General features: G+C 43.3%; 1 protein-coding gene and 1 long non-coding RNA gene across 5 annotated transcripts in view; both read left to right on the top strand.

Moving 5' to 3' along the window:
* The window catches only part of OSBP2 (oxysterol binding protein 2), a 333,561-nt gene extending 331,431 nt beyond the window's left edge, over positions 1-2,130 (top strand). For all 4 annotated transcript variants that reach the window (XM_033956744.1, XM_033956742.1, XM_033956741.1 and 1 more), the window contains one exon: positions 1,782-2,130. In XM_033956744.1, coding sequence (XP_033812635.1) covers positions 1,782-1,794 — 13 coding nt within the window. In that variant the 3' untranslated portion in view covers positions 1,795-2,130. The remainder of the gene's footprint in view (positions 1-1,781) is intronic.
* A 7,614-nt stretch (positions 2,131-9,744) lies between these two features.
* LOC117365121 overlaps positions 9,745-26,487 on the top strand; it is a 28,876-nt gene continuing 12,133 nt past the window's right edge. The window contains exons 1-2 of the long non-coding RNA XR_004540358.1: positions 9,745-13,314; positions 14,727-14,729. This is a non-coding gene — a long non-coding RNA (uncharacterized LOC117365121). The remainder of the gene's footprint in view (positions 13,315-14,726; positions 14,730-26,487) is intronic.

Genomic DNA, 26,487 nt, shown 5'->3' with positions numbered 1-26,487 from the left:
AGACTGGTTTTTATCTTTTTTTACAGATCGTTCTTCCAAGGTAGTGTTTAATTCTACATCATCTGACTCATTTACAACTGATTATGGGATTCTTCAGGATTCTATTTTATCTTCCTTACTTTTCAATATTTTTTGGCCCCCCTTTTAACATTAGGGCAATCTATTGGGTTTACAATGTTTGCCTATGCAGATGATGTCCAACTAATACACCCGATAGATCTAAATAATCCTTTAGAAATAAAGTTTATAAACCAAAAATTGGAAAAGATTAATTCCTAGTTGGACTTACATATGCTTTCATTGAATATTGAAAAATCAAAAGTAATGATTTTTCCCAACAAGGAAGGACTTTCTTTGCAATCTCCTCTTACTTTCAAATCTCAACCTATTAAAACCGTACCTTCACTTAAATTACTTGGAGTAACTTTTGATAACAAATTTAATTATCATCTTCATATCAGTACAGTGGTCCAACGTTGCTTTTATAGGCTACGTATGATCAGATCACTATCGAAACTATTAGATGCCGCAGCTTTGAATATCTTGATTCACTCTCTTGTGATTTCTTGCATCGACTATTGTAATGCCCTTTATAAGGGTATAACTAAAAAAGAAATACAAAGAGTTCAGATAATACAAAATACCGCTGTAAAAATCATATTCAATGCAAAGAAATCTGACCATGTCACTCCCTTGTTGCAAGAAGTCCACTGGCTGCCAGTGGAACTAGAATCACTTACAAAATTCTTCTGTTAACATTTAAGACTAGACAAATCAATCAGCCGGAATTTATAAATAATCTTCTTACCCCTTATATTCCTTCTAGGTTCCTAAGATCAACAGCTAATAACCTCTTCTCTATACCGTCATTGAAGTTTATATACACTGCCCCCTCTCTTTGGAATAGTATTCCAAATGATTTACACGAAGAATGAAATCTTAATAACCTTAAGACGAAGCTAAAAACATTTCTCTTCTGTGATGCCTTTGAGGCCTAACTGTTCTTTTAAGGGCAATTGAGTGAAAATACTACTGAGCTTACAGCAGCCCTCCCGCTTGTTTTTCCCTTAATTGTTTTCTTTTACTTTGCCTTATATAGTTCTTGCCTTTTACGTTATGTTCTTGTTTGTCTGTGTTTTTAATAGTTTTTATAGTTAGAGTTTGGTGATGTAGTGTCACTTCAAACTTTTATTTTATTTAAAGTTTGTCCTTTGTTTTTACAAATTTGTACACCGCCTAGAAGACTGATTGGCGGTATAAGAAATTTTAAATAAACTTGAAATTTGAAATTTGGCTCTGCAGGGCCAAGCAGTCAGGGTCATCTCCAACAATACAACAGCGTCAATCACGTTGCCTATTGGAGCTCTCGGGGCTTGGGTTCTAACTGTAGGTGGTGCTATAACTCCCAGTGAAGTACAAGAGTCACAGAAAAAATCCGGAGTGGATTCCTTCTGAATATGGCACGCGGCCATTGGGATACAACCCACTTGTCTAGAATGTCTCACCTATCTACTGGAAAAGATATTATCAAGGTAAGAACATAATCTCTTTTTTATTTCTCCCCTAAAGTTCCTTTCTATCTGCTTTTCCGCTATCAGAATTCTTCTCTGTGTTCATTTCATACCACCCACGTGAGGATTGAGGATTAGCTATGGGCAGAAGAGAAGGAGTTAGGCATTGGAAGGGCATAGGAGATGAGGCAGAAGGCTGCTTCTTTGTATTCAGCTGGTGATGGGAGTCTTGTGGTTGCCACTTACTTTTGATTCTGCTCCTCCATACAGGGAAGGATTATGAGGGATACCAGCCATTATGGTTTGAGAGGAAGTTGGACTCCTTGACCGGTGAACTTATGTGTGTGTACAAAGGGGGCTACTGGGAGGCGAAGGAGAAACAGGACTGGTCCATGTGCCCTGACATCTTCTGAGCCTTTCCAGCAGCCGAACGCCTCTGTCAGTGCTGGAACCAGGGAGGAAGGTGAAGAGTGGGCAGCGGACTGCAACCTGCTTAGCGCCCAACATCATGCCAGCAATGCTGAGAAATACCAAACACCATTCAAATAAAAGTTACGCCAAAACAAACAGGGATTCTAAACACAAATTTAAATGCTAATGAAAATTTCCTTGTTTTCTTGTTCTATAGTGGTGTTTTAAAAATTATTTAGGAAGTGAGAGAGCTTGATTATATTTTTATCAGTACATTAATAACCTTTTTCATTCTTATTTTTACTGAAGCTAGTGAATTTCAGTGCTGGTGAAAGATGGCAGGTGGACAGTTCTGAGAAATAGTTGCATTATTTATGCACAGAATAGGTAAACAGGCCGTGCAAGCTTTCCTGACATACCTCCCTGCTGCGCTCTGAGCCCTGCTGTGACGATTGCAGGAGAGTTTTTTCTGTGCCCAGTCAATCCATAGCCTCTTTAAAGGCTATCAGTTGCATGATGTAACATTGAGCAACTGTTTTTCCTGTGTCTGAAGCACTCTGTTTGGTGTCTCTAGCTTTCAATAGATTTGAAACACACAGTAGGCAAAACTGTGAGGTCCTTTTCATTTTTCACATAGGATAGAATTCTTCCTGTACAGTATTTAACAAATAAGCAGTCCCCAGGCAGTGGCTCTCTGCTTCTGGTATCATTGCTGCTTTTAACCATACTAAGTTAAGTAGAGCCTGGCTGAGGAGCAGGTAAAGGGAAGGTTGGTGCTGTTCTCACTATGGTTATTACAAAATCTGACACTTAACCCCTTCTCCATTTTGCCACATTAAGAAACCCCAGAGGATAATTTCCTTCCATATGAATGAGAGTTTAGGAAGGCTGTGTACCTCATGTATGGAGAGCAGGGTCAAACCTGAGCTGCTACATCTGTACATAGTGCTAAGCCTGGCAGCAGTACGGTTCTATCCACTGCTGAAAGCTAAAACTTATGCATTATTTCACTGGCTCTGTAACAGCCCACCCTCCAGACCATTAATAGGGGATACAGTATGCTATTAGCAGATGTAGGACTAATAGAGTGCGAGAGAGAGCTTTCTGCCCTTTGATAGCTCAGAAGCTGAGGTGTGCAAAGTGGGATGTAATGAGAATTTTATTCCTAGCACTCTCCTGCTCATTTCTCCTCAATTTATGAAAGGAAAAATATCCCATTTTTTAAACTATAACAATGATTCATGTGATCAGAGCTGTTGAATGAGGAACACAGCCTGTGCCTCAAAAGCCAGTCATTGTTCATTAACACTAATAAAAAATAAAAAAAGGAATGGGTTAAAAAGAGAGGAGGGGAGGGGAGGGAAGGGAAAGAGATTTGGATTTAGGTCACATCTTTTCAGGAGTGGCTCAGTGAGCTACATCAAAGTTTCCTTTATTGCCCAGTGCAGTCAGGGAAGCTCCCATTAGTTCATTGTAAAGAACATAATTCTCCATTCCATCTGAAGGAGACGGAAGGAACCATTTTTTTAAAGATTTGGAAAAATTATCTGGTGTATACTTTTCCCTCAATATTCACGGGGATTAGGGGCAGAGTCAGCCCACGAATATTAAAAAACCGCGAATAATATTCGGGCCGGTTCTGACCCACCCCCTGCCTTCCCTTGGACCTTACCTTAAGCCCTCTGAGACTCCCCGGAATCTTGTCTGGTGGTTTAGCGGGCTTTTGGGGCAGGAGCGATCTTCCTACGCTCCTGCCCCATGCAGATCACTCATAGGAAATGGCTGCCATGAGCTTCCTTCATAGTCTCGAGAGACTACGGGAGCTCACAGCAGCTATTTCCTATGAGTGATCTGCACGGGACAGGAGTGTAGGAAGATCTCTCCTGCCCTGAAAGCCCGCTAGACCACCAGGTAAGGTTCCAGGGAGTTTCAGAGGGCTTAAACATAGCCCCAAAAATTAAAATCGCTTTAAAAAAAAAATGGCGAATAACCGAATCCGCGGATTCGGAGGGAGAAGTGTAGTTCTCTTTTCAACAAAAGCTCAGGCCTCCTCCAAGCAATGTTCTACTACTTATTTCTATAGCACTGTTAGACATACGCATTGAAGAGACGGTCTCTGTTCAGTAGAGCTTACAATCTAATCAGACAAACAGGACAAGTAGGGGGTTAGAGAGTTTCTCAGGTGTGGGGCTTAGGACTTAAAAGCAATCTTTAGCCCAAAGTGAGGAGTGGCCTCGTGGTAGAACTGATGCTTTAGCACCCTGAGGTTCTGGGATCGATTCCCAGTGCTGCTCCTTGTGACCCTGAGCAAATCACTTAATCCTCTGTTGCCCCAGGTACAAAATAAGTACCTATATATATGTAAACTGCTTGGAATGTGTAACCACAAAAAAAGTGGTATACAAGTCACATTTGAATACTGCCAGGGAAGAGCTTGACATACTGAATCAGGCAGTCTGTTCTAGGCGTATGGTGCAGCAAGAGAGAAGGAATGTAGTCTGGAGCTGGCAGTACAGGAGAAGGGTACAGATAAGAGAGATTTGCCAGGTGAACAGAGATTCCGGAGAAGAATAAAGGGAGGGATAAAAGAGGAAAGATTTTGGTTATTTGAAGATTCACAGGAGGTGGGGGATTATGTCAGACTGTGATACCTTTTACTGGGGCAGCAGCAGAATTATCACAAGATGCTATTTCTTCTAAGCTTTAGAGACCACCACACTGGTTTGTGCTTCAGGTGTAGGAAAAATAATGACCAACAACTCTGGCTGGTATCACAGCCTGTGGAGAATCCTGCAATTAAAAGTATGTACAGAAGGACAGAGGAGGGAAATATGATAGCACATAGGGAGAGATTTAACTTTCCTGCTTTATTCAGAGGAAATAACTCACCCCATGACTGCTTGAAAATGCAGGGTCAACTATTCACAGTAAGAGCAATGAGTGCAATTCCTTGACAGTTTGAGAGTCTGCTGTAGTCCTGGGTTTCTAATTTCCCACCAAGTGCTAAAGTAGAATAAGGACTAGAATAGAACTTCTCAAATCTGTCCTGATGGCACCAGTGATCAACAGATTTTTCAGTATATTCATAATGCATATGCTGGAGATAAAGTGGAGCCTCAGTAGATGCTGATTTATCCAGTGTAGGGAGGAAACAAGGTTTCAGGGTGATATAGAGGAATCAGCAGAAGAACTTTTCAAGATAAGAGCTTCTTCATACTAAATATGTTTACAGATGCCAATATACTCTCTGAGTATCTGACTGTACATTTTTAGACAGTTTGAAGAGAGTTTTAAAATGTAATATGTAGCAAATGTTTTTTTTGCTTATAACCAAATGTTCCTTAGATGGCTTCAGAAACTGTGACTGTACTTTAATTTCTCAAACTTTTTACTGCTCTTGATTTGCTTGTCAATGCTTGGACATACCCAATAGGTCCTTGTGACATTGTATAGACTGCTACTCATCGCCTTAGCCCAGTGTTTAAGCAACAGAACTTGGAAAGAGTTTGGTTTCGAAAGCTATCAGATACAAGGCTAAATCAGAATAATTAATTGTCAAAGGATGATTGGATTTAAAATCTTATATAGTGAGAAAAGACAAGTTACATACAGATGCATTTGTGGCTTACCAAGGGCCTTGCAAGCACTACAGCCTCACAAGGCACAAAATTGGAGGGAGACAATTGCTCCCAGCGCACCATCTCCTCTCAATGGTGATGATGTGAGAGGGGGAACCAGTGGGTGAATCTATAGGACACAACTAAAGCTCGGTACGGTATACTAACCACCACCAGCCTTGGGGTTCTTAACTCTTCTCTGAAAGTCTACAAAGATGTGTTTCAGGGTAGCCAAGCTATGCAAATTAGCCTTGTTCAGATCAATTACATTTGATGAAAACCAGACGTGTAGGTGTTGTATAATACTATCCGTCATACACAGTGCTATGCAGAAACACCTAAGAGGCAGCTTCCACTCCAGAAAATCTTGGTCTTGCTTCACTAAATCATCTCTCCTTCTTTCTCCGTGTAATCTTAATAACTTGAGCAGCATCACACTTTACAGTTACAGAAATAAGTCATTAAAAAGCATTTATACAAATTACTAATAGCAATAAAAGAAAGTAGAATTTGTCTATTAGTTTAAAAGTTGGAGGCATCACTGCTGTTCAGTCCTGAGTTTCAAGCTTAGGTGGCCCTAGCCCATCGGGGCCTTCAAAAGCCATGAGTAGTCATTCATAGAGTCCAGATTTTTTTTTTTTTTTGTTTCCACCCTTTCCCTAGTCTGTACATTAATAGAGTTGCTCATTATCCCAGAAGCATGGATCCTAGCCATCTTTGGGAGTCTGATGCAATTGCACACTAGCCAGCCAGTAGCTGATACCAGTGGCAAAGGTTGGAGAACTCTTGGGAACATGAGGGCTGCCTCCAGCTCAGAACTGGTCCTTGAATCTATCCCATGGCTTCAGAGAATCGGGTCAGCTCAGAAAGGTGGGTGTGTATATATGTTTGTTTGTATATATGCAATGTAGTAGGGATGGTATGGTGAACCATAGGGTTGTCCATCTGTGCTTGCGAACATACTGCAGAAGATGTCAATCACAGCTTTTCAACTCCTCCTCCTCCACGGTCCCTGCTGCCCCCTTCAGTTCTTATTTCTGTAGGCAAACATGAAGGTGTCATTCTGATGTGTTTCATTTATTTCTTTGTTTTGTGGGTTTTGTTTGCAGTTTTTATGTAGCTCAAGGGACTACTCTGCTTGCTTGGAGAGGAGCAGACTTTAGTCTGCATCTGGTAGGTGTATCCTTTGGGGACCTGTGCAGCTAGCCTGCTGAAGATTGTGGAGGTAAGGGTTTCGGGGCCCTCAGCACTTGCTCGCTTCCTTGACTTGGTCAGCAACTTGAGTGCAGGCTGTTAGGTATCAATAGCGTACTTCAGGGCACTTAGGGTGCCAGCTGCAGCTTTGCCTCCCCCCTCCCTTTTCTCCATTTGCCACGACACAGGAGGTAGAGAATCAGTCTGACTACAGTCCGACTGGCAGCCTGAAGAAATTGGCCGCTGACCAGCAGCTTGAGGCAGAAAATCACTCCAGATCCAGCTACACTTTAAAGGAGCTGAAGTAGGCTGCAGCACCATTTCTTCAGCACATGGTCTGTGAGTACAAGCTGTGACAGCCTATGGGGAAAATCGGAGGGGGGTGTCATGAAAACAGTGTTTTCACTGTTTCTGAAGTTAGGTCTTAGATCCCCCTTCTTTAAAATCCTATTTTTTGAAGTTTTTGGTCAGGCTTGAAGCATTTTAAATCCTTGTTTTGGTGCCAAAACATTGCCGTGGTGACCATCTTGGATTGCCCAAATTTTTTTTCCCAGTGCTGATGCATCAGAGAAAAATTTAGAGCCAAACAGTGTCCCCATCTCGTTAGTACTGGCATTCTTCCAAGAGGGCCTTGACGAGGGATTGGTAGTGGCATTCCTTAGAGTTCAAGTAGCAGAGCTCTCATGCTTCTGGAGCTGAGAGAAGAAAGCTTTCCTAGCAGCCCACCTGGACATAGTCAGATTCCTGAAGGGCACCCTGAGACTATGGCCCCCGATTTGAGACCTGTTTCCATCCTGCTTAGCTTTGGATTTTTGCAACTCAGTTCATCTTGCTGGTCAGACTAAGCAAAATCCAAAATGTGGCCTTTCATTTGATCTTCAGTCTGAAGAAATCTGATCACGTCACCCAGTACTATAAAGAACTTCACTGTCTTCCTTTTGAAGTCAGGGTGTTGTTCAAATTTGGATCTCTCTGTTATAAAGTCCTTCAAGGACAGGTTTGGTGGTGCAATTTAGCTTATGAATTACTTCATTATGAATTACTTCATTTTTTTGTGTTCCCTTCAGTACAAGGTTGTGTTTATAAGAAATTTTTACAATGATTATCCGCTTTTCAGGCAGCAAGCTGGGACGACGAACTTCAGAAATTGTTATCGTTATCTTCGTATTTGCATTACAGAAAATTGTTGAAATCATCTCTTGTTAGTTTGATTTCTAGGAAATTGATGGTCTTGGTAATATGTATCTCTTTAAAAGTTTGGATTATTTTCAGTGAGTTGTGTAGGTCACTGTTTCTTTAAAGTTTCTCTTGTTATTCTCAATACACCACATTGAACTGAAAAGTATTTGCAGTCTAGAAATGGAAATATAGTTTTAGAGTGACCCAGCAAAGCTCCATAAGAGCCTTTACAGACGGTCTCCCTCATGGATCCGACAGTCAAAGCAGTCTTCTTGATGGCAATTACTTCTGCCAGGGGAGTCTCAGAATTGTATACCCTGGGGAGCAATCCAAGATGGTGGCAGCATGGTTTTGGCGTCTCTAATGGATATCAGTAGAGGGATTCAGCTTTACCTGTTTTGCCAATAAGCCTCATTCAGAACGCAAGGGTAATGTCCGCTCCGACCCCTTTGTGGTGAGGACCTCTTTTCCTGCAAAGTGGTCGATTTTGGATTTTGCCACTGCCACTGTGGATCCCCATGTAACCAGAGTGTATGTCTTTGTTGTCTACGGCAGGTAGAGTTGCCGAAGATCTGGACTTATAGGTGTCTTTTCCACCGCTTGATCCAGCCGTGACTCAGTTGGAGGAACCCTGCACAGCTATTCATGCAGGGGAGACCCCAATTCAAGGAGCTGAAACCGCGAGAAATGGGAAGGAGCAGGGAGATCTGGGAGTTAGCCTGGAGGTCTCCTCTCAATTGAAGAGGTGGTGATTTTGGAGAGCATTTGGAAGTGATGATAGGGATGGTATGCTGAACCCCCCACCCAGCAAATTTATCTGATGCACCTGCTTTCTGATTCAAGCTTAATGTTCAGTCTATAGCTAGGATTTTACTGTCAGACTGTTGGATAATAAAGAGTCTTGTGTATATGATTACAAAGGAGGAATTGTAGAGCTCCATAAATGCTCAGGCTGTTTGTTTATTGACTAAGTTGTATTTTCTTACATTCATTGTTCCTCTCAGAGACTTGTTAATGTTTTAACTATTTTACTGTTCATTCAGTGATTGTTTTTAATTCATCTGAGCAGATCAGATACCTGGTTTCGGGGAGTTCTCTGTCTCCTTCTGTAGGGCTGTTGCCGGCTTTGGTATGAACTGAAAGGGGCAGCAGAGACCATGGAGAAGGAGGAGGAGTTGCAAAGCTGTGAGTGTGCTCATCTGCAGTATGCTCATAAGCACAGATGGATAACCCTATGGTTCAGCATACCATCCCTATCTACTGGAAAAGATATGATCAAGGTAAGAACCTAATCTCTTTTTATATATATATATATACATACATACATATACATACATATATATATAAAACTAGTCAGTTGACAAGGTAACTGTTATTTAGGCAAAAGGAGAGAGAGGAGATTCTATGAAAAACAAGACCAAAAGATCTTTGTCCCAGCAGGATTTTGGGGTCAGTATAGAAAGCTGTGTATTAGAGCTGCTGAACACTTTGCTTCTAATGCGAGCTTTTCATAAAATCTTACAGCCAAGATAGTATAATCAATGAGCATGTACATTATTGCCACATTTATAAAAAGTTGTGCTGTCAGAACCCCCCCCCCCCCAGTGCATATTGTGGCATGTCCCTCTTCCTATCAGTGCATGAGTGGTGATCAGCTCATACACTGACAGGAAGACATTTTTAAAAACTCACTGCTAGGTGAGGGGCCTCTAACCACTCCCCCTCCTCAAAAAACTTCCCTTGTTGGGCAGGTTGACTCTGCACATTGCATCCCAGGATGTACCATACAAAATCAGGTGCCCTCATTTTTTAAGATGGCAGCACAGAGGCAGAACTGATTGAACATTGCTCCTGCTGCTGCTTGAAGGTAGGGGGGTGGAGGGAGGGAGATCTATGGGGTCACAGAGGTTGGGCATGCCACTAGACAGCAAGGCTATTTTTTGAGAAGAACAAGGCAACGGGCTATTAGGATCAGGGCTGTGGGTCTGAGGATTGGGTTATGGGACTTGAAGTGCCACTAGACACTAGGGCTACTTTTTGAGAGGACCAGGTAGGGCACAAGGCATCAGGGCTATTGGGATCAGGGGTAGAGGTCAGGATTGGATGGTTATCTTGGGGAAGGTTAAGGTTATGGGGTTGCATTGAGGAAATTGGAGGCTGGGGAGGGGGGACCTATTACCTTTTTTTGCCTTGATGCAGCTGGTACAGAAAGGCCTAGCTAACCCTTCTGTGCCACCTCAGCCCAAGTGTTCAACTTCCTGCATTGTTCTTGCCTTAGTCTTCTACATCTGGATGGATTAGCTAAGAGCCTCATTTGAATATGTTGTATGCTGATGTGTACTGTGCGAGTTGACTTCTGCATCAAACCCTTTTCTGCCTCATGTGCCCAGTAATGTGTGTGTAGACTCATTACAGTCTGTTTTCATTATTCGCAGTGGTACCGTCCCCCAAATAACAAAATGCTGTGTCTATGGGAAAATAGAGGTTAGATTCCAGCAGTACAACTTTTCCCACATTAACTGATCTCTAGAGCCGTTATTCACCAGTTTTAACTTGTCAGTTCTACTCAATTTGTAGCATTTTTAATCTTTGTAAACCGCATAGAACTTCACGGTCCTGCAGTACATAAACTGTTTATTATTATTTTGCACCTCAAAATCACATAAACTGAATAATGAATCCTATAGGAAAAATAGTTAGGTTTCTGCTTGAGACAGTATTTGACAAAAACCATAGTAGAACATTTACAATGTCGTCTCCGAATCCCTGGTTAGGACTTCCTTCCCAGACACTTAACTTGATCTTATCAGAGGTCTCCTCTAAACTGGCAGACCTTAATAGCACAGTCACCCATCTCAGTTCTCTCAAATCTCAGGGAGTCATCTCCTCATACCATGTCCATTAGGGTAAGAAAAAAATTGAAATCAGTTCATCATCTTCACTCTTAGTAGTTCCTCCCCAAAATGAGAATACTTTTCCCTAGGTTCCAAATTCTTCATCACAGTTCGTATAGCAGACAGAATTAGCTGATTATGCAAATTTAGTCCATAACTCACCAGAATCAAACAGGGCTTTGCCAGAACATAGAATTGCCACAGGCACAAAGATCTCCAGGAATGCTCTGGTTTGTCAGAATTTGGCACCTGGGCACAGAGTCCATTGGAGAAAGTCACCACCCACACGGAACACTTGTAGCATCCTCTTGCCCAAAACGTACTCCTCTCTTTTCTATGATCTGTAAGTTACTCTGTCTCCCAAATCATTTCCTCCTCGTCTACAGGTAGGAACCTATCCCTCATTGGCTATTCCTTAGATATACCCTTTATTTCTCTAAGTTCTCTGAGAGGGTTAAATCTGAGACACATTAGGGTTTTCCATGAATAAGGTAATTTTCTAGAGTATTCCTGACTTACAGGAGATGTATGGGATGGGGGTCAAGGAGTTGTGACATCTTTGGGCAGTCGTTAAGAGGTGGGGTTTGATTCCCTCCCCCTTTCCGCTGAACCCCTTTCCCCTTATCATAAATGTTGCAAACACATTTTTTTTTTAATTTGCAGCACTGCTTATAGAAGTAGCATTCTTAAAAGAATTACACAGAACAGTGCTGGAAAATAAATACAGTAATGTACTAGTGTACAATAGAGTCACAAGACAAGTCTATGGCACCTTACAGTACAGTATTGCACAACTACAGTAAGCAAGTAGTCTCATCAACCAATGCAATGCACTTTAGAGGTAATGTTAAAAGAAAAAATTGCCCACCGTGCTGAAAAATAAACATGGTAATAAACCGTACAGTATTCCACAATCACAGCAAGCAATTAGGGCCCCTTTTACAAAGCCACGGTAGCGATTCTCTTGTGACAAATGCACCAAAGCCCACGCTGGGACATACTATTGGGCTTTCTAAAAGGGACCCTTAGTGTGCCCACCCCGGGACATACTAATAGGCTTTCTAAAAGGGGCCCTTAATGTGCCCACCATTAGGACAATACTTTTCAGAGGATGCTACAGCGTAGACTGAGAAATAGATATATAAAGAGATGGTACACTACCATTATGAAAACATTGAGCTTTAAAGAAATATGGGTGTACAGTATCACTCGGGTGAACTGTCAGATCAACCACTGGAGAGGGAGAGGCTTGCAGCTTGTAGAAAACGATTCATTCTTGTATTTGTTATAAATTATGTATGTTTGTTGGAACCGCCTAGAAATGTTGATAGAGCAGAATATAATTTTTTTTAAATAAATAAATAAGACATTGATGCTGATAGGTTGACCTCAGCCTGATCAACCTCTGGCACATGAGTCAAGGCTAGTAAGTCGACTTCTGACAGATTAGCCTCTGGAGGGGACAGGCGTTGAGTTCCAGAATGACAGTATCTGTAGAAGATGAAGATGTCGGCGCTGGTAGGTCGACTTCAGCCTGCTCAACCTCTGGCGCGTGAGTCTCGTGACTTGTTGATTGAAAAAATTGTCAGCCTTCTTTACTTGGCTTTTCTTTTCAAGTCATTAAATGTCGTAGGTTAAGGGGCAAACGCAGAGCTTGTCAGATGCTTGAATTTTAGACTGTGCTTCAGCATTGGATTACATTCCTCCTTGTCGCTGAACAGTTTTTCCAATGGTTATTCTCTAAATTGTAAACTTATTGGGGGGGTCCTTATTTTTAATTGATGTAAACCGAGTCGAGCTTTATTGTATGAAGATGGCCTGGTCTATACATTTAAGTTTTAGTTTAATTGCCCATCCTGCTTTTTTGCTGACATAAGAGACACTATTTTTGGATTTTTTGATGCCTCTCCAACATCATAGTCTCTTGACGCCTTGTTGCACCATCTTGTCCAGGTCTTCATTGATGGGCTCTATGGCTCTTTCTTCTAAAATTTCTTCCACTTCTTCATGTGTCATGTCTTCAAAGCCTTCGCTGATTTTTCGAGCACAGCATGTGATGGTTTCCATATTTCTATTTGTGTTTTCTGCAGCACCTTCAAAGTTTGTTACAGAGTCTGACCAATTTTTTTTAAAGCAATAGTTCAAAGTAGCCTGTGTGATGCCATCCCAGACTATGCTAACATGTCTGTTACATTGCATATTGTCACTGTCTTCCAGTAATCAAACATGGTGGTTTCCTGGTCAGCTTCTAAAGTTTCACAGGCCTTGCTGTACAGCTCTTGCATATAGTGGCTCTTGAAAGACTTTATTATTTCCTGATCAAGGGGCTGGACGAGAGTTATGTTTGGAGACTAACGTCAGGGTGTTCATTTTCCAGGTCATGCTGACAGTGTACTGGTGCATTATCCAAAATTTGCAAGACCTAAAATGCAAGGCCTTTGTGGTGGAGATAACATTCAACTTCTTGAAACGAAACAGTTGTTGAACCAATCCCAGAATAAAGTGGATGTCATCCAACTTTGCAGTGCAATCTCCAATGAACTGGCATGCAGTTTAGGTTCTTTCAGTGTGCAAGGATTTTGGTCTCTCTAAACTAGGGCCCGATTCTCTATAGGACGCTGATCTCGGTGGTTGCCGCTCACATGTCAAGCACGCATTGATGTCCTATGGAGAATCATGGCTAGTTTTCCTGACAGATGCCTTAAATGTAAGCAAGCATTTACCAGGCCTATATTTAAGGTGTCTGCCTCTTGTCTATGGAGATGCGTAGGGACGCTTACCAAAGCCCAAGACCACTTCTGGGGGGAACCACACCATACATTGGGCATCCGTAAGCACCCCTATACATCTCCGTAGATGCGCATCAGATGCCTACAACGTAGGTGTCCTTCCTCACCCGTGTTTTTAGAAAGCTGCCAGACAGCAGTAGGACGCCTACTGCCGTCTAAAATCAGGATGCACAGTTAGAGAATCAGACCCTTAGAGGCTTACATTTGAAATCATCCTTAGCATTGGCACACGGTAGCAGGGTGATGCGATCTTTAAATGCCTTGAGTTGTGGGGGATTTGCTACCATTTTCATTATACTGTATATGTTCGTTTCCCAATCTGGTTATAAAACAAGCCAGTCTCATCCATAAGAACATAAGAATTGCCGCTGCTTGGTCAGACCAGTGGTCCATCGTGCCCAACAGTCCGCTCACGCGGCGGCCCTTAGGTCAAAGACCAGTGCCCTAACTGAGAATAGCCTTACTTGTGTACGTTCTGGTTCAGCAGGAACTTGTCTAACTTTGTCTTGAATCCCTGGAGATTGTTTTCCCCTATAACAGCCTCCGGAAAAGCATTCCGGTTTTCCACCACTCTCTGGGTGAAGAAGAACTTCCTTACGTTTGTACGAAATATAACATAGTAACATAGTAGTTGACAACAGATAAAGACCCGAATTGTCCATCCAGTCTGCCCAACCTGATTCAATTTAAATTTTTTTTATTTTTTTCTTAGCTATTTCTGGGCAAGATTCCAAAGCTCTACCCGGTACTGTGCTTGGGTTCCAACTGCCGAAATCTCCGTTAAAACCTACTCCAGCCCATCTACACCCTCCCAGCCACTGAAGCCCTCCCCAGCCCATCCCCCCACCAAACGGCCATACACAAACACAGACCGTGCAAGTCTGCCCAGTACTGGCCTTAGTTCAATATTTAATATTATTTTCTGATTCTAGATCCTCTGTGTTCATCCCACGCTTCTTTGAACTCAGTCACAGCTTTACTCTCCATCACCTCTCTCGGGAGCGCATTCCGGGCATCCACCACCCTCTGTAAATGTAATGTAATGTAATTTATTTCTTATATACCGCTACATCCGTTAGGTTCTAAGCGGTTTGAAGAAAATATACATTAAGATTATAAATGAGAAGTAAGAAGGTACTTAAAAAATTCCCTTACTGTCCCGAAGGCTCACAATCTAACTAAAGTACCTGGAAATTAATAAAGAAGAGAAAATAAAGATGGTTGAAAAAAGAAAAATTCTATGTGAATTTATAGGATGGAAATTAAACTGACAGTGAAGAACTGTATGAAAAATACATATGGAATTCAGTTAGAGAGGGTAGGTTACAATCTATTTATGGTATTTGTTTAATCGGAAGGTGTTAAGGTGGGTCATTTGGGGGAAGGTTATCTGAAGGTAGGTGAATCTTCTGGAGGTAAAAGAGGAGGGGTTAAGATATTTGGATGAATTTTTTGAAAAGCAGGGTTTTGATTTCTTTTCTGAATGTTTTGAAGTTGTCTGATATTGTCATAAGATTGGAGATGGAATGGTTGATTTTTGCTGCTTGTGTTGCTAGAAGGTTGTCAAACATTTTCTTGCGTTGTGTGCCTTTGAGTGGGGGGAAGGCGAAAGGGTTCGATGTTCTTCTGTGTCTTGAGGTGGAGATTTGGTTTAAGCGGTTATTTAGATAGGAGGGGGAAGAGCCGTGTAATGCTTTGAATATCAGGCAGTAGAATTTGAATTGGATTCGTGCTTGTATGGGTAGCCAGTGAGAGTCTAAAGTAGAATTTCCTAACATTGCCTTTGAATCTACCACTCCTCAACCTCAAATTATGTCTTCTGGTTTTACCATTTTCCTTTCTCTGGAAAAGATTTTGTTCTACGTTAATACTCTTCAAGTATTTGAACGTCTGAATCATATCTCCCCTGTCCCTCCTTTCCTCTAGGATATACATATTCAGGGCTTCCAGTCTCTCCTCTATCCCCTTTCAACTTTAGAGAGTACTGTCTCGTTCTTTCTACCTTGGAGAGGGTGAACAACCTGTCTTTATCTACTATATCTATTCCCTTCATTATCTTGAATGTTTCGATCATGTCCCCCCTCTGTCCTCTCTCAGTCTCCACATTGAAGACCTGCTCTAGCAGGTACATTTTAAATTCCTCAGCAGCTTCATTGTCACCTGAACCTGCCTCCACAGAAAGGCTTACATTTTTTAGCACATATCCCTTTTTAAAACGTGTTAGCCAACCTGAACTCTCAAAAAAGGGTTTAATGTTTTTCTGTCTCTAGGTAATGTGTTTGTAAATGTTTTTGGCTTTCATCCTGACAACATTGCTGTTCACTGTGCTTTTTATAATAATAATAATAACAACAGTTTATACACCGCAGGACTGTGAAGTTCTATGCAGTTTACAATGATTAAAAGATGGTACAAACTGAGTAGACTTAACAGAGTTAAAAGCTAGTGATTAATAGCTCTAGGGATCAGTCATGTATCATTTGCATTATCCACTTCTCCATTGACTGATCACGAACCACAAATGTTGTTTTGGAGCTTTCCGGTGCAGTTTCATGAACAGACCAACAATTATCTTCCTCTTTTTGCCGGATGGATCTTATTGTGGATTCATTCACATTGAACTCGCCACTGACAGCAGAAACAGACTTACCAGAATGAAGCCTGTCTAAAACACATATTTTGTCACTCAGACATATGACATGCTTCTTTCTCTTTGGTTTGTAACTCAACTCTCTTCATGCTTGGTGGCCATTTCTGGAAGCAAATGCCAAAACCACAAAGCGAAAGCAAAAGAAGCTTTTTTTCTAAGATCAGAGATCCATGAATATGCGAACACACCACAAATGGCGAATAGCAGTCACAATGCATGCAAATATGTGTAAGTGTTTGTGTTCAAGCCACATGGGTCACTTACATTGGCCTGGCAGTAGCCAGGACTCGGAAATACAGATTGTATGTTATGGTAGCACCTCTTTATATATATATATTTATGTGTATTCCTAAAGAAATCCAAATCCCTTCCCCCCTCCCCCTGTGCCAACGGGATTACTGACAAGCAAATAGACCAGGCGCTTGATGATAGCAAAATAGAGAATTTAGTTATATTGCAAGTGACAAATAATTAGGTACAGTTACAAGATCCTTTTCTTGGGCGCTAACCCAAGGTGGACCCTAGTAGGAACATTGAGGCATCCGAGACACTGGGCAAGGGCACTCCCTGTTCGGGTCTGACATGCCAAATCGATCAGTGGTCGGTGGGCAGGCAGGAAAGAGTTCAGTTTTTTCCCCTCTGGAGGGGATGCTGTGTGGAGGACAGAATCCAGTTCTCAGTGGAGACGACTAGGCAGAGATGCAGGCAATTCAATTGCTCCTGCCTGGCTTTTAAGATCATTCACAGCATCCTTCCTTTCCTAATCCCACTATCCTTTCACTCCTCGTGCACTGGCTCCACCAGACCCGCCCAAAGATATAAACTATCCTTCCCCTCCCTACACGGTATTCTCTATGCAGGTAAACTGGGAAAATCACTTCTCTTCAAAATCACAGGTCTTTGGAACGACCTTACTATCCCGCTGCGGAACCTGAGCTCCCTCCATTTATCCCGCAAGCAACTGAAAACTTGGCTCTTCTCTAACATGTAATTCTATTTTCCCCTTTACTCTTCCACTCTATTTATAAGCTCATGTAAACCTTTTCCTGTCTCTTCTTATATTTTAAGTTCTTGTAAACTGTGCCGAGCTCTACTTCCGTGGAGAGAATGCGGTATATAAACTTAAAGTTTAGTTTAGGCAGGTATGCTATTTACCCTTTCTCCCTCAAAACCCAGATATCTCCTGTCCGAGAGATTGCTGGCCCCTCAACTTTTCTCTCTCCACACAAGTGGTCTCAAACGCAAACCCTTTACAGGGCCACATTTTGGATTTGTAGGTACTTATTTATTTATTTAATTTTCTAAACTGTTCTTCCAGGAGAGCTCGGAACAGTTTACATGAATTTATTCAGGAACTAAACTAAATCTTAAGTTTATATACCGCATCATCTCCATGGATGTTGTGGAGCTCGGCACGGTTTACAAGAACTTAAAATATAGGAAGAGAAGGAAAAAAAAGGTTTACATGAACTTATATATAGAAGAGAAGAGTAAGGGGGGATAGAATTACATTTTAGTGAAAAGCCAGGTTTTCAGTTGCTTGCGGAATAATTGGAGGGAGCCCAGGTTCCGCAGCGGGGTAGTAAGGTCGTTCCAAAGACCTGTGATTCTGAAAAGAAGGGATTTTTCCAGTTTGCCTGCATAGCGAATACCGTGTAGAGAGGGGAAGGATAATTTATACCTTTGGGCGGGTCTGGTAGAGTCAGGACTCGAGGAGTTATAAGATAGTGGGATTAAGGGAGGAAGGATGCCGTGAATTATCTTAAAAGCCAGGCAGGAACATTTGAAATGGATTCTGGAAATCACTGGGAGCCAGTGAAGTTTGGCTAGGAGTGGGGAGACATGGTCAAACTTGTGTTTTGCAAAGATCAACTTGGCTGCAGTATTCTGGATTAGCTGGAGTCTTTGAAGACTTTTTTTTTGATAGGCTTAAGTAGATGGTATTGCAGTAGTCTAATTTGAAGAGGATGATGGATTGGACAAGGACGGCGAAATGTTGGCGAAAATAGGTTCTACCGAGTCCCGCCCCTCCTATGACAACAGGGGCAGGATCGCGGCAGAGGGAACATGCTGCTGAGGATGACGGCAACCTTCAAAGATTGCTACGGTACCAGCAATCCTATCTGCAGGCTGTGGTAATTATCTGAAAGTAAGAGCAGGAGGCCAGGGGGGAAGCTGGAGGACACTGCAAAGAGCATACAGCACTAGTTCAGACCGTGGGCTGCAAAATAGTACCTGGCGGGCCACATATGGCCATCGGGCCGCAAGTTTGAGACCACTGCTCCACGAAACACAAACACACAAGACACACACACAATAGACAGGCAAGGAGAGCAAATACAATACCATTTAGACTTCCAGCGAGGGCACCCCCTTGGAAGACAGACTCTGGGGGGTGCCAAGGTCTGTCTCATGCAGACCAGCTCTACCAGACAGCCAGGCTATTACGTCTGACAGGCACCAGTCTAAAATTGAAAGGGGATAGATTCTGTACGAATGTATGGAAGTTCTTCACCCAGAGAGTGGTACAAAACTGGAACGCTCTTCTGGAGTCTGTCATAGGGGAAAACACCCTCCAGGGATTCAAGACAAAGTTAGACAAGTTCCTGCTGAACCGGAACGTACTCAGGGCTAGTCTCGGTTAGGGCACTGGTCTTTGACCATAGAGCCACTACATGAGCGGACTGCTGGGCACAATGGACCACTGGTCTGACCCAGCAGCGGCAATTCTTATGTTCTTAAGTTCAGTCAAGAGGCAGCTTTTCGTCACAACCTCTTATAGCTTGGAGGCGGGTAGCAAGTCTGGCCACATTCAGACTTCCAGAGCCCTGCCCGGTGGCCAACGGTAGTAACACACCCAACAGGCATGAACCGAGAAGCAACTTTGGAACTATGGCTCAGATCAAGGAGCAGGCCCAGCCCCTTTAAGACTTCCATAGACTCAGAGAAGACAAGTAGGCAGAGATGCCACTCTACCTCATCTACCAAGAAATCAGGGATACTTCCACAGAACGGGACAGACCTGGTCTACCGTCTGACCTCATTTGAACTTCCAGGATCCTGCCTCGGTGGCCAATGGCAGCATTGCGCCTGACGGACACCAGCCAAGAAACAGCTTTTTGGCTCGACCTCCTGGAACTGCGGCTTGAATGCAGGTAGCCCAGCCCTTTTAGGACATCCATAGTCAGAGGAGACAGGCAGAGATGCCACTCTGCCTCATCTACCAAGAAATCAGGCCCTCCCCCCCCCCCCCCACCCCTGAAGGGGACAGACCCAGTCTTCTCCCTGACCTGGAACTGCAGTTCGGATACAGGGAGCAAGTCTGACCTCTTTAGGACTTCCAGGGCCAGCATTCTCTGGTGGCCATCAGTGGTACCTGGTACAAGATCCTTTATCCAAAATCCTTGGGATCAGGCATATTTTGGTTTTTGGAATTTCGGATAAAGGATCTTGTATCAGTATGTAGACAGGCTACAATGCATAAATGAATACAATTATGCATTATTGTGGATTATTAGGAAAGCAAGCATACGTTTTCCCTACAGGCTAATAAATGGGCCTCCTGCCTACTCCCATAATTGCACAGAAAAGCTGATATGACCTGTGTACATGGGGAAAATGTCCTTCCTCGGCCAGCTTGGTCTTTCACGGTGCAGGATCCCAGGGATACTGTCCCACATGTGTTTGGGAGGAAGCCTGGCATTAGAACAGCTATAGTTTGGGTCCAGCATTCTCTTCAGGCCTCAGTCGTATGCTCAAAGGGTAGAAGCTGAGGACATAGCAAAGCCAGAAGGTCTCAGGATCAGGAACCAGCAGTATGCCCCTTTCTTAGTGATAGCCAGACCCACCAGCATGAGGTCCCCTAGCATATGGTTGCCAAGAACCACCAGCCCTCTTGAGAGTTAATTTTTATAGTCTTTTGCACATTGTTCCTATCTGGGAAGATGATGCTTTCCATGGCTCTTGAACCAAGCATCTCCAGAAATATTCTATAGACATTACTTCAGGGAAATTCCAGGAACATTGGTTTGGGCACCAAGTTATCTAAAAGGCCCAGCGTGCCCCAGATAAGGCTCCAAGCTGGAACACATGATAAGTCCCAGTTGCTTAGCTTCAGTGTGTCACTGATAGACACTGAAGAAGTAGGACAGAGGTTTGTCCTGCTTCAGGCACATTTAGCAGATGAAATGTATTTAGTTTCTATGTAAAAATCTATATGTGGGCCTGACTCCTACAATCCCTCTTCTTTCCAGCTGATTGGCATAAAAGTGTCTATCATACTGAAATACTAACAAGAGGTAATGGTACCTACATTTACTTGCAATGCAATAGTGAAAGTGACCTAACTGCATAAAAGCCAGCATATACTAATACTGCAAAAATATTTCAAGCCATGCAATTATCTGTAACATAAGAATACTTGAAATAACAGTAAATGAACAAGCATATGAATAAAAGAAGCAGATGGCAAATAATGCACATTTAAGAATAGTCCATTGGTGCAGTTAAGCAATGAAGAAGGCATATCTTGAATATTTATAAATCAAATGTCCAATTACTTGAAAGTTCGTGAAGGCAAAGTCATTTTAACACATTTGCCCACTTGCAATGAGGAATGTGGCAAATGTGTGATGAGATGATTGTGTCCATGGCAGGATACAGACCATGACTAACAGGCCAATTGTCAATAAGAAAAAAAACCCATAATTTTGGCACACAGTAAATTAATAATTGAAATGTATAAGGCAATTTCCATATCAAATCAGTAGATGAGAAATGTGCATTAAATAGCAGAGCTGTTCTATGTTCTGACAGTATTATGAATAGGTAGGCAATATTACATAACAGTATGTTATCCCAAGACAAGCAGGCAGCCTATTCTCACATATGGGTGACATCATCCACGGAGCCCGGATGCAGACAGCCTCGCAAGCAGACTTGCTTGTAGAAATGTAGAAGTTTTGAGTCAGCCGCACTGCGCATGCACGAGCGCCTTCCCGCCCAGTGCAGGGCGAGTATCTTCAGTTCTCAGTTTTCCACGGAGCTGAGAAGTTCGTCTTTGAAGTTCTGCATTTAACTTTGTTACTTCGTGCGTTCTCTCACCGCAGTTTGTGTTTATTTTCTTCGTGAATTGCTGTGTTAATTTCTTAACAGTTTTTACAAAAAAAAAAAAAAAAGATTTTATTTTTTTCTCCATTCGACTGGCAGGCCAGCCTGCGGGCTTCAACTTCGCTGCGGCTATCTTTCCTCCTATGTGACGGCCAGCAACGGGCTTCAAGAAGTGTAGCCAGTGCCAGCGTGCGATTTCCCTCACGGACCCACACTGTTGATGCCTCAAGTGCCTTGGGCCAGACAATCATCCAAAGTCGTGCGAGCGCTGGTTTACTCTTTAACCTCGAGCCCTTAAACGTCATCGGATTTTAGTGGAGAAACTTTTTTGGGATGGACTCTTCAGTCACACCCTCGACCTCAAGCGCGGCCTAGGTTCCACCTTCTACCGAGGGACCTCCTGCTTCCACGACTTTGACATCAAACCCTCATCAGATCTTCCTCGTTTGGGACGTCTCGCAGCTCGAGTACACCTGCTGTATCTTCCCCTGAATCCTCAGGTCAGATAGCTCAGCAGAAAGTTCCAGCAGTGGTCCTCAAGCTTCCCAAACTGCTAAGTCGAAACACATTTCCACTGCCACTTTGGAGCCTATAGCCGAAGCAAGTGGTCCGGTTTCAGACGCAGATCCATCTTTGCTGGCTTCTTTTCAGAACATGTTAGAGAAGCAATGTGTTCAGTTCCTAACCAAAATGAGACTGAAGCTGTCTTCTCTAATCTAGCCTGGGCAATCTGCAGACTCCCGCGAGGTCAAGCCTCTCCCTATGCCTCGAGCTGAACTTTTACATTCTAGGCAAGGAGTAGATTCTTTGCGAGTGCCTCATAAGAACATAAGAGATGCCGCTGCCGGGTCAGACCAGTGGTCCATCGCGCCTAGCAGTCCGCTCAAGTGGAGGCCCTTTTGGTCAAAGACAAGTGCCCTAACTGAGACTAGCCTTACCAGCGTATGTCCTTGTTCAGTAGAAACTTGTCTAACTTTGTCTTGAATCCCTGGAGGGTGTTTTCCCCATGATAGCCTCCGGGAGAGCGTTCCAGTTTTCCACCACTCTGGGTGAAGAAAAATTTCCTTACGTTTGTACAGAATCTATTCCCTTTCAACTTTAAAGAGTGCCCTCTCATTCTCCCTACCTTGGAGAGGGTGAACAACCTGTCCTTATCTACTAAGTCTATTCCCTTCAGTATCTTGAATGTTTCGATTATGTCCCCTCTCAATCTCCTCTGTTCGAGGGAGAAGAGGCCCAGTTTCTCTAATCTTTTGCTGTACAGCAGCTCCTCCAACCCTTAACCATTTTAGTCGCTCTTCTCTGGACCCTTTCGAGTAGTACCCTGTCCTTCATGTAGGGCAACCAGTGCTGTACGCAGTACTCTAGGTGAGGGCGCACCATGGCTCGGTACAGCGGCATGATAACCTTTTCCGATCTGTTTGTGATCCCCTTCTTTATCATTCCTAGCATTCTGTTTGCCCTTTTTGCTGCTGCTGCACATTGTGTGGACGGCTTCATTGACTTGTCGATCAGAACTCCCAAGTCTCTTTCCTAGGAGGTCTCTCCAAGTACCACCCTGGACATCCTGTACTCTTGCCTGAGATTTTTCTTACCGACATGCATTACTTTACATTTATCCACGTTGAATCTCATCTGCCATGTCAATGCCCATTCCTCGAGCCTGGTTATGTCACGTTGTAGATCTTCGCAATCCCCCTGCATCTTCACTACTCTGAATAACTTCGTGTCGTCCTCAAATTTAATCACCTCGCTCATCGTACCTATGTCCAGATTGGTTATAAAGATGTTGAAGAGTACGGGTCCAAGCACCCCACTGGTAACGCTCTTCCATGCTGAGTATTGCCCATTTACCCCCACTCTCTGTTTCCTATGCTCCAGCCAGTTTTTAATCCACGTGAGTATTTCTCCCTCGATTCCATGGCTCGCAATTTTCCAAAGTAGTCATTCATGTGGAACCTTGTTGAATGCCTTCTGAAAGTCCAGATATACAATGTCGACCGGGTCGCCCTTATCTATCTGACTGTTTACTCCCTCGATGAAGTGCAGCAAGTTTGTCAAACAAGATCTGCCTTTGCTGAAACCATGCTTGCTGGTCCTCATCAGACCATGTCCATCAAGGTGATCAATGATGTGGTCCTTCATCAGCGCTTCTACCAACTTTCCTGGTACCGAGCTCAGACTCACCGGTCTGTAGTTTCCTGGATCTCCCCTCGAACCTTTTTTGAAGATCAGCATAACATTCGCCACCTTCCAGTTCTCCGGAATCTTTTCTGTTTTGATCGACAGATTGGCTATTAGTTGAAATAGTTCAACTATGGTCCCTTTCAGTTCCTTGATGACCCTTGGATGGATGCCATCCGGTCCCGGGGATTTATCGCTCTTAAGCCTATCAATCTGCCTACATACCTCTTCTAGACTGACCATCAACCCTGTCAGTTTCCCGTTTTCGCTTCCAGCATATAGCCTGATGGGTTCCGGTATGCTGTGTATATCCTCTTTGGTAAATACAGATGCAAAAAATGTGTTCAGTCTATCGGCGATTTCTTTGTCCTCCTTTAGTGCTCCCTTTATTCCTTGGTCTTCCAACGGTCCCACTGCTTCATTCGCGGGTCGTTTTCCTTTAATATATCGAAAGAACGGCTTGAAGTTTTTCGCCTCCTTGGCTATTTTTTCCTCGTACTCTCTTTTTACCACTTTTACCGCCTTATGGCACCTGCATTGGTGTTGTTTGTGCTTATTCCAGTTTTCATCCGTTTTTGATCTTTTCCATTCCTTAAACGTGTTTTTTTTTTGTCTTTGATCTCTTCCTTAAAAGAAAGGAAAATGGTAAAACTAGAGGACATAATTTGAGGTTGAGTGGTGGTAGATTCAAAGGCAATGTTAGGAAGTTCTACTTTACGGAGAGGGTGGTGGATGCCTGGAATGCGCTCCCGAGAGAGGTGGTGGAGAGTAAAACTGTGACTGAGTTCAAAGAAGCGTGGGATGAACACAGGATCTAGAATCAGAAAATAATATTAAATATTGAACTAAGGCCAGTACTGGGCAGACTTACACGATCTGTGTCTGTGTATGGCCGTTTGGTGGGGGATGGGCTGGGGAGGACTTCAGTGGCTTGGAGGGTGTAGATGGGCTGGAGTAGGTTTTAACAGAGATTTCGGCAGTTGGAACCCAAGCACAGTACCGGGTAGAGCTTTGGATTCTTGCCCAGAAATAGCTAAGAAAAAAAATTTAAAAATTTAAATTGAATCAGGTTGGGCAGACTGGATGGACCATTTGGGTCTTTATCTGCTGTCATCTACTATGTTACTGTGTTAACCTCTACAGTGAGCCATGCCGGTTCTTTATTTTTTTTCCTCTTTGATCCTTTGTTGATACGTGGTATATATAGATTTTGCGCCTCGGTGACCGTATCCTTAAAAAGAGACCAAGCTTGCTCCAGTGTTCTTATAGTGTTTACCCTCTTCTTAATTTTCTTCCCCTCCATGCGTCTCATCACTTCATAGTTTCCTTTTTGGAAATTTAGGACCGTGGCCGTCGTTCTGGGCCAACGTTTCTCCCTTATTTCCAGGTTGAAGCGTATCATATTGTGATCGCTATTTCCCAGCGTCCCTTCTACTTCTACATCCTGTGCCGGTCTTTGCAGCCCATTTAGAACTAAGTCCAGTGTTTTCCTTGACAAGTTGTTCCAGGAAGCAATCACCTATAGTTTCTAGGAAGTTGGTCTCTCTAGCACAGCCGGAGGTGCCTAGGTTCCATTCTATCCCCGGGTAGTTGAAGTCGCCCATGACAATTGCATTGCCTCCCTTGCAGTTGCATTCAATCTCATCCGTCATTTGTTCATTAATTTCTTCGGACTGCCCTGGGGGTTGGTAGTAGATGCCCATCCTCGTTTCTGGTCCATTTGTTCCTGGAATTTTGATCCATAGAGACTCTAACTTATCTGTTCGTTGTGGCATGTTCTCTCCAGTAGATTCAATTCCCTCTTTGACGTATATGGCAATGCCTCCTCCCTTTTGAGCCACTCTGTCTCTGCGGTATAGTTTGTATCCCGGTAGCACCGTGTCCCAGACATTTTCATCTGTCCACCATGTTTCCGTGATGCCGATGATGTTGACGTCATCCTTTTGTGCCACAGCTTCTAGTTCACCCATCTTATTTCTAAGGCTCCTTGCATTCATGTACATACACTTGAGTTTGCAGCCTGTTCCCTTGTGTGTCCTTCCCTCTTGTGTCTCTTTCAGTCTGTCCTGATAGGAATCCTCACACTCCATAAAAGGAGCAGAGTCTTTGGGAGTGCTTCGAGATTCCTCCATCAAATCTCCTGAGTTTCGATCTACGGCTTCTAGCCCTATCCATTCACTGGTAGCATTGCCTGCTTCCATCTCTAGGGCGAAGTCTCCTCGATCCTCGAGACCTGCTTCTATGCACCACTCTCGTCATCGATTGAGGCCTTCATCGAGGCACACCTCCAAAGAGCATCCTTCTTCATCTAAGCCTCATTCCACACCTTCCAGCTCTTCCAGACCACGACTCCTCGATCGAGGTCTCCGCTTCCAGACCTCGAGGACTCAGCTGCTTCTATTGCCTCATCCAAGTCTCCATATTCTTTTGATGATCATTTCCCCGGGGAGGCTTCACCTCAGACCCAGGCCGCCTTGAGGTCGAGTCCCTCTCGAGACAAGGCCTTGGCAGATCAGCTGTCTTTCTCTTCATTTCTTCACCAGATGGCTGATGACCTGGAACGTCAATTAGATGCTGGTTCTAAGTACTCTAAGGAGTATCTCGAGGTCATGCATCTTCCTAAACCTCCTGCAGAGTCACTTAAGCTTCCTCTTTACAAGCTTTTGTCTCAGACTTTCACACGCTGCCTGGAGACTCCTTATACCATTTCTGCTGTTCCAGGCAAATTGGACTCCAGGTATAGAACTCTGCATTGCAAAGGATTTGAGAATTCGCAGTTGTCTCACCAATCCCTGCTTGTGGAGTCCTCCTTAAAAAGATCCCATCCTTCCGGAGTTTATGCTACCGTTCCTCCTGGAAGGAAAGGGAAAACTATGGACAAGTTTGGACGTCGCCTTTACCAAAATGCTATGATGTCCTCCAAAGTCCTTAATTATAATTTTAATTTTG

This window comes from Geotrypetes seraphini, chromosome 8 (assembly GCF_902459505.1).
Source record: "Geotrypetes seraphini chromosome 8, aGeoSer1.1, whole genome shotgun sequence".
In the NCBI taxonomy this organism is placed as follows: Eukaryota; Metazoa; Chordata; class Amphibia; order Gymnophiona; family Dermophiidae; genus Geotrypetes; species Geotrypetes seraphini.
Note: the sequence above shows the minus strand (reverse complement) of the source record. Positions and strands in the feature narration are given on the sequence as shown.